The 8,550-nt window shown below is 58.9% G+C and overlaps 1 protein-coding gene across 1 annotated transcript; it reads left to right on the top strand.

Annotated features, from left to right (window-relative positions):
• Positions 1 to 1,321: 1,321 nt before the first annotated feature.
• On the top strand, positions 1,322 to 8,067 carry LOC116559697 (NUT family member 2G-like). The gene is made up of 8 exons (XM_032290779.1): positions 1,322 to 1,595; positions 1,677 to 2,370; positions 4,189 to 4,317; positions 5,299 to 5,438; positions 5,907 to 6,196; positions 6,653 to 6,769; positions 7,126 to 7,352; positions 7,506 to 8,067. The coding sequence occupies exons 1-8, from the start codon at positions 1,322 to 1,324 to the stop codon at positions 8,065 to 8,067; spliced, it is 2,433 nt and encodes an 810-aa protein (XP_032146670.1).
• Positions 8,068 to 8,550: the final 483 nt, after the last annotated feature.

The following is an 8,550-nucleotide window of genomic DNA, read 5'->3' as shown; positions in this document are numbered from 1 at the left end:
TTCCCAGGTTGTTCTGAATTGTTCATCGTTTTGTGGAAGCTCAGGTCTTCAGACCCACTTCCTCTTGTCTGCTAGCTCATGGCCTGTCCTCTGCACTTTGTGTTACTGTGGAGATGAAGGATTTGCTTCTATTCCATGTCTACTACCTCGTGAACAGGGGGCAGGTGTGGACTCTTGCTGGTTCTCAGTGGAAGGGTTTGGAAAGATGGTTTCCTTTCCAGTAGAGGAAGGAGTAGCACACAAATAGGAAGATGGTCCTCTTATTATTATTATTCAAGTTAGGGTGTGTGTCCTGACTGATGAGGTGCACGTGCTGTATCCCTATTCCCCTTGACTGGGGACTGCATGAGGTCCTAATGAACAGTGATGAGCTCCAGACAACTTTGCCCACCTAGCCTGTGGCCCAGAACCTCTGATTCTTGGTTGGTCACTATATTCAGTTACTGGGAGCTCAAAGGCAAAGGACCAGAGATGGGCTCGCTGTCTCACGACCTACTGTAACATGACCAGCAGCTGTGAAAATCCCCGGACACCTCCCCTGACAGCCCCACTGCTCACCGCTGGCTGGCTGTGCTCTAATCATGTGCCGCTGTTGCTGGCTGAGCAATGACAGTACCTCAGGGAACTCCACCACTGCTTCTCAGACCTGCTCCCTGGGAACAGACCTTCCTGAGTGGCAGCCAGGACCACCGAGCACTGAGGAAAGGGTGGCCCAAATCTGAGCCCTGTGTAGCACTTGCTGTGCATGGTACCACGACAATCACTTGCAGGCTGGGTGTGACACTTATGGGTTATCTTCAGGGTTCACAGGGTGCTGGTTTGGGAAATTTTCCATCCAGTGGTTTCCTTTCATTGTTTTTTTTTGAGACAGATTCCTCCTCTGTCACCCAGGCTAGAACGCAGTGGTGCAATCTTGGCTCACTGCTGTCTTTGCCTTCTGGCTCAAGCAATACTCCTGCCTCAGCCTCCTGAGTAGCTGGGATTACAGGCGTGTGCCACCACACTGAGCTGAGTTTTGTATTTTAGTAGAGACATGCTTTCAGCACGTTGACCAAGCTGGTCTTGAACTCCTGACCTCAGGTTACCTGCCCGCCTAGGCCTCCCAAAGTGCTGGCATCACAGGCGTGAACCACCACGCCCGGTCTATTCAGTGGTTTTCTTTTGTTGTGCTGAGCTAGGAAAGAAAGGGGTGTACGAGAGCTTCAGGAAAAGGAAGACTGAAAAGGAGATGGGGCCATAATATTAGGAACCTTCTGGCTTCCTGGAGGCCTTCTGAGTGCAGAGCACTGCCCTGGGGGAGGCCCCTCACCTGCTGCTGAGCATGCTGAGGGACACCAAGCCGGCGACAGATTCATCCCTGACCCATGGCTTGGGAGATGCCTGTAAGGCTGGCAGGTCTTCCAGGGACGCCCGAGGGAGACCCTCAGAGGCAGCGAAGGCTTGGCTGTTGCTTCTTGGCAGACAGGCATCAGGGAGTCTAGTGGAGCCGTGGCCAGGCTCTCTAGTGAGGCGACCCTCCCTTGGAGTAACAGAGCATCCGATACACACTCAGGGACACTTGCAAGCTGCAGTTTCCCTGTCAAACGCCCTCAGCTGTAGGACACCCCTCTGATCTAGGGGTGACTAGGGCGGACCTGAGACCCTAGCTCATTCACCTCTTTCCTTTGTCTCCACAGCATACCCAGTGCTGGAACCGGGTGTGACCGAGAACCCTGGCACCTCCATGCCAGTGTTCACGGCTCTGCCCTTCACTACACCTGCTCCCGGCCCAGCACAGGAGCCGCCCCTCGTGACTGCAGTGGTTCCTCCAGGTGGCCCTCCGGTGCTGTCTGCCTTCCCCAGGACCCCTAAGGTGGCAGGACAGGATGGCCGAGGCCCGAATTGGGCTGGGGCTTCCAATGTCCTTGTCCAGATGAGGACAGAAGTGGGGCCTGTGAAGGCCCCTCAGGCACAGACCTTGGTCCTAACTCATGGCCCCCTCGTCTGGCAGGCGCCAGGCACCCTCTGCGAGGGTGTCGCATATCCACTTCACCAACCCCTGGCAGCTGCCCCTGTGCTGCCCGCTATGGTTGCCCAGGTCTTTGGGGGCACCCAGGCCTGCAAGGGAGGCTGGTCTCAGGGCCTTCCTCCTCCAGCACCACCGGCTCCCCAGCTGACCCCCATGATGGTCCCAGGGAACGCTTGTCCATGGCCACAAGGGGCTCATGGAGAGGGCAGCCTGGCTCCCTCCCAGGCCAAGGCCCCCCCGGACAACTTCTGCAACCCCAAGAGCGTGTATGAGAACTTCCGACTCTGGCAGCACTACAAGCCCCTGGCCCGGAGGCACCTTCCCCAGAGTCCGGACACGGAAGCGCTTTCCTGTTTCTTCATGTGAGTGTCCTCGGGGCACCGGAGCTAGTCCTGCAGCTCACCCGTAAAGACGCTGCTCGATGGACGGGAGGTCACGCTGTTCAGGGGAGCTTGCAGGGCGTTCTTGAAGGCAATGGTTTGCACTATCAAAGGGCACATTTTCAGCAACATTAATCTGGCTGCCGCTTAGGACAGACTCTCAGGGGCTTCATGTCACCTGCCCCTCACTGTCCTATGAGTGCAGCCCATCCTTACTTCCAGTCATTTTCATGACAATGTTTACAGAACACCCAGGTCAGAGAGGGTTCCTGGTCCGACATGAGCCATGGGTTGGGTTTAGGACTTTGAGTACGCCCCAGTGCCTCCCCTTGACCTGAATGGCGAAGGCCAGGGGCACAGCACATTGGCTGGGGGTGGGAGCTGCAGGAATCTGGCACACACCCACCGTTCTGCCGAGGTCCAGCTGGCACAGCGGTGGTGGAGCTTGCACAGGAGATGGTCTCGGCCTCACACTGGGGTCCATGCTGGGCAGGTATTTGCAGCTTCACCCTCGATCCCTTCTAGAAAAAGGGACGACGATGCTTCATTCAGAGGATGGTGAAGAGGTGACTTGAGCACACATATGACGCACGCAGCACAGTGTCCGGCACATGCTGTGACACATCACATGACAGCAGTTATGATTACTGTCCCTATTACTATCATTATCAGGACTAGGCCATCTTGGACAGTGCTCCCCAAAGCCACAGGCTCCAGTGATGGCTCTGAGTGCACCACGAGCCCAGCAGCCCGGGGCCGTGGACTGTGGTGACTGAGGCAGCAATGCCAGCATCTGGGAGAGTTTGTCATTTCAGTCCCAGTCCTGCCTCTCTCCATCCTGCGGTGCCTCTGTGACCCTGTGTCCCCCACTGATGAGCAAACCCGTACTCCACGGGAGCTTGAGCACATCCACCAGGCAACACACTGGCCACTCCCTAGGCAAGTCCCCTGCCCAGGGTGTAGGCGTAAGGAGGCCCCATCATTGTTCCCAAAAATCTTGCCGCCCCTGCATCTTGGGACTGGTTGCATTCTCTCTTGGACCTGAGTGTCCGGTGCACTGGGGACCCTGATTCTCGGAATGGAGCTGCCCCAGGCTCACAGGCTCCGCATGCAGTGGGCTTGGATGCCGCTCTGTTTGCTTCTGGTTTCCACTCCTCTCCAGGACCCTGAGGCTGCGTCCCCAGGGGCTGCCTTGCTCCAGACTCCCCAGGAAGCTGGTTAAATGCTCAGTCCTGGGGCCCTGGAACCTGCACGTTAACCCTTGCTCCCCAGTCATTCTGTGTGTGCGCTGTCTCAGTCAGCTCGGGCTCCGCCATAACAAATCCTATAGACTGGGTGCTTTATCAGGAGACATTCATGTATCCAAGCTCCAGAGGCCGGAAGTCCCAGGCTGAGAGGGATAGCCCTAGTGTCTCCTCCTGCCCTAATTAGAGCTCAGATGCCGTGACGGGAACCCACCCTCATGACCTGCTCTAACCCTGATTGACTCCAAGAATGGACACACCAGGGCTGAGGGCTTCAGCACAGGAATGCTGGGGACACACACGTTCCACCCAAAGTACTGAGTTCACTTGTCAACACTGAGGACTTGAGGGGCAGTCGGAGAGGCCACCCGGTAGCTTGTGTTGATGTTTGATCTTGGGGACGTGTCCTGGAGGCTGAGGAGCCCACATTGGGGAGAACAGGACAGGGACACATGGTAGGACAGATGTGGGGAGGACAGGGGCTGGGTGTTGGGACCAGCTGGGCTTGGGATGGAGGGTGAGCTTGTGGACTGGGACTGACTGTACCGCCTTACAGCCCAGTTCTCAGATCCCTGGCCCGGTGGAAGCCCCGCATGACCCTGGAGGAGGGACTGTGGCGGGCAGTGCAGGAATGGCAGCACACGAGCAACTTTGACCGGATGATCTACTACGAGATGGCGGGAAAGTGAGTCTGGGGTGCAGGGACAGAGCCCCCATGGCAGAGTAAGAGAAGGTGACAGAGGCCTGTTGGCCATGGTGGCTTCTCAGAGTGGAGCATGAGGAGGGTGTGGACAAACAGGCCCTCCTGGGCCCCTGGCTCCCTCAGGAAGCTGTTCCTCCCTCCTAGAGTGCTCTGGGGTCTCTAACCGGCCCTGGAGGGAAGCCACGCCATGCCTGGCCTGCAGCCAATCCCTGCCTGACACTGGGGGTCATGGAGGGAGCAGCCAGCATCACAGCCCAAAGGTGGTCACCTCCAGCTGTGGGGATGGGGAGAAGGGGCGCTGGCGACTATAGACAGAGCGGGGTGCACTCTCCTCACAGCAGTGACCAGAAGTCGGTTTTCACCCATCCCGGCCTTGCCAGGATTGGAGAAACCTGCCTTGGGTCAGGGGAGACCTGCATCCAGGACACCATGAGACCCATCTCTGGCCTGCCTGCCTTTGCTCCTCACAGTCCCCTCTGTTAAGACAGACCAGCAACCTCAGGGGAAAGGGGCCCTGTCTTCCAGGCTCAGCTTTTTCTTCCTCCCGACCAGGGGTCTCCCAGGCCTCGTCATCCTGGGTTATCCCCACAGTCCCAACCTCAGGACTCCAGCATCTGGGCAACATTCCACCTGCCATAAATGCCAATATGACACCTGCCATAAACCCCACCACTGGCCAGCTGAAGCCTGGAGGAGGTGACCCCCCGGGGCCCTCCAGGGCCTCGTGGTCCTGACTTGAGTCAGGAAGCCCTGTTGATGCCACGGGCTCTGCAGGGGCCAGGTGAGGGAGGGTGACCCAGAACTCTGGGAGCAGCTCCCTCTGGGACTGGGGGATGGGCCCCAGGGAAGGCCTGGACAGCCCGCCCGAGGCACTCCTTCCCATCCCTGCCATCGGCTGCTGCCTGGTCCTGGGGGCAGGGGGCCTGGACCCTCTCAGCACGGCCTGCACCTTCTTCACCCCAGGTTCCTGGAGTTTGAGGCTGAGGAGGAGATGCAGATTCAGAAGTCGCAGTGGATGAAGGGGCCCCAGTGCCTGCCTCCTCCAGCCCCGCCAAGGCTTGAACCTCAAGGAACCCTGGCCCCTCAGGTGGCCAATCAGCCTGGTATGGCTTCCCACATTCCCACAGGAGCCACGGCAAAGGCCGCAGGGGCCAAGGGAGGCCACTGTCCCCACACCCCATGCCTCCCTTCAAGAGAGGGATTTGTTCCTTCCAACAAGACAGCTCAGGGGAGCCGGGGGATTGGGGGGCCCGTGGTCATGAAGTGAGTATTCACCTGGTCACATTTCCTAGCTACTCTCTCCCCTCGCCATTCCAAAACTCAACATACAATCTGCCCAGGAACAGGGATGAGTGGGTAGAGTACGCAGCTTATCAGTGGCTCCAAACTTCCTTCAAAATGATGCTATCTCACATGTGCCCCCCTGCGGCGTCTCCTCTGGGGCGCTGTGGTTCAGGTGGTCCTGACCCAGCTGGGACCCACTTCACGTCCCCGAGCCCTGCCCTCCCCTGTGTGGTGCAGACAGGAGGAGCAGCCCTCACCACAACCGTCCTCCTCCCTCCCTGCCTCAGTGTACCTTCCCAGCAAGCCTGGCCCCAAGGCCCCGCCTGCCTGCCTGCCACCACCCAGGCCCCAGAAGCCAGCAGAGACCAAGGCCCCCGAGGAGATGCCCCCTGAAGTGGTGCAGGAGTATGTGGACATCATGGAGGACCTGCTGGGGCCTCCCGATGGGGCCACAGAGCAGCTCACAGGACAAAGGGAAGAGGGCGAAGTGGAGCAGGAAGAGGACGGGATGCTTTCAGACCCCGACCTCCTGAGCTACATTGACAATCTGTGTTCCCAGAAAGACTTTGTCACCAAGGTGGGCTGGCCTGAAGTGCTGGGGTCTGCAGAATTCCAGGAGGTCGGGGGGTCACTCGCAGGTCCTTGGAATTAAGCTCTATTCCTTAGCTACTCCACAGGTGGTGGATGTGTGTGTTGATTTGAGTGTCTGTGTATGTGATTGTGTGTGTCTGTGTGTTTGTGTCTGTGATTTGTTACTGTGTCTGTGTGGGTGTGAGTGTGGCGTGTGTATGTTACTTGTGTCTGTGTATTTTCCTGTGTCGTATGTGGGTCTGTTTGTGTGTCTGTGTGTGGTTTGTGTGTCTCTGTCTGCATGTGTGGATGCTACTAGGTCTGTGATCTGTGTGTGGAGCTGGTGGTCGCCATGGTATGAGACAGCTCCAGGAGGGTGGGGACGGGGCACTTGCTGCTTTCTGCATCTCCTCCAGGTTACTCGCTGCCCGGGAACCTCACGCCATCTTCCTTCTGTTTCCAGGTGGAGGCCGTCATCCACCCCCAATTTCTGGAAGAATTGCTTTCTCCAGATCCACAGATGGATTTCTTGGCCCTAAGCCAGGAGCTGGAGCAGGAGGAAGGACTCACCCTTGCCCAGGTAGAGCAGGGAGGGAGGGGAACCCAGGTACCCCTGGGGCAGGAGGGACTCAGCACACAAGCCCCACCTGATTGTCTACCCCACCCTGCGGGGATGCTCAGCTTCTTGGGGAGCCACTCCGAGGTGGGGAGGTGCAGGTTCAGATGGAGCAGGATGGAGAGAAGCCAGGAGGGGAGTCAGGAGGCCAACTGCAGTGAGGCCCAGCGGGATGCCCGGCAGAGCCACACCCTCTCTTTGACAGGAAGCCCAGCTGCCTCAGGCTTCCCTGCCTGCCGCCCAAGTGCCCTGGTCTCTGCCACCCTGGGCCCTGCTCACACTTGGGGCAGTGCCAGTCAGTGCCCCCTTTCCTCCCGCAGGTAGCGGAGAAGCGCCGCCTATCCTTGAAGGAGGAACGGTGTGCGAGGGCAGCCCCTAGTCATGGCACCGCCCGGTTGGACTCAATCTCTTCTAAGTCTGCAGCGGGCCAAGGAGCAGAGAGAGATGTCCCTGGCCCCCAGCAAAGGGTCAGCGTGGAAACCTGCCCACCCCAGATGGCTGCCCGGGACCCTCAGGGACGAGGCAGAGCATGCACTGGCATGGCCAGGTCCAAAAACCCTGTTGTGCTTTTGGAGAGGCTGGATTCTCACAGGCTGAGGGCTGCCTGGCCATACTGTCCTCCCCAGGACCACAGACCCACCCCCCAGATGGCCTCCCGGGACACTCAGGGACGAGGCAGAGTGTGCACTGGGGTGGCCAGGTCCAAAAACCCTGTGGTGCTTTTGGAGAGACTGGATTCCCGCTGGCTGAGATCTGCCCGGCCAGACTCTCCTTCCCAGGACCATAGACCTGCCTGCCCAGGCATGGGGACCAAAGACACCTGGGGTCTCCCTGGAGCCTCTCCTGTCAAGGAGTCATGCAGGCTGTCTAAGGGGTCAAGTGAGGAGGAGAGGGGAATCCCTGGTATGGTTTCCGTCGTGGGTACCAACTACAGGCTGCGGCCCTGGAAGCTGTCCCAGAGCCCTGTCCCTGCCTCGGGCCTTCTCAGCCCAGAATGGCGGGGACCCCACGGAGCTCTTCAGTCCCAATCTGCAAAGAGAAGAGGCCTCAGCCCAGCACCCGCTCCTGCCACCAAGTCCAGGAAGCGAGCTCTCTTTGGAGCCCCATCCCCTGCTGAAGAGACGCCCCACCTAGGGCCTGGGCTCAGAGTCTCTGGGGCACAATCCGTGGCTTGGGGGCTGGGTGGCCCCTCACAGTCCCAAAAGAGAAAGGGTGATCCCTTGCTCTCTAAGAGGAAGAAAAAGCAGCACCGTAGCCAGTAGGGGGACAGGGCAGGCTCCCTGGTTCTAATCCTCAAGGGTGGGGCTCTCAGCTCTCAGACTCTCACGGCACTGGGTGACCCCAAAGCAAAGACTTCTCCCCCAGTGCTGATCTTGCTGGGCATTAGCTTTGGAGAGTGGGGGAGGGAGGGGAGGGAGAGAGTGGGGGAGGAAGAGTGTGGCTGAACGGGAAGGGAGGGCCTGGGGGTAGGGGTTGGGGATGGGGAGCAGTGCCTTGGGGGTCTCGTGTGTAAATATGAATAAATATAGTTGTGTTGGGAATGCTCTCCGGGCTCCTGCCTCTGTCCTCGGGGCTGTGCTGCTCAGTGGAGGGGGTCTGTGAGGGAAAGCAGAGGGACCAGGAGATGTCAGGCACTGGGGACCCACGGGGGCCAGCCCCGCTTGTTCCTCCAGGTGTAGGCTGCCCCTTCAGATGCTCCAGGGACTGACGGATGCTCAGGAAGCCCTGATCCCTCCCACCATCCA

Source organism: Sapajus apella, unplaced genomic scaffold (genome assembly GCF_009761245.1).
Source record: "Sapajus apella isolate SASKATOON/1434 unplaced genomic scaffold, GSC_monkey_1.0 scaffold24, whole genome shotgun sequence".
NCBI classification, from domain to species: domain Eukaryota; kingdom Metazoa; phylum Chordata; class Mammalia; order Primates; family Cebidae; genus Sapajus; species Sapajus apella.
The sequence above is the reverse complement of the archived record's forward strand: the minus strand, read 5'-3'. Positions and strand labels throughout refer to the sequence as shown.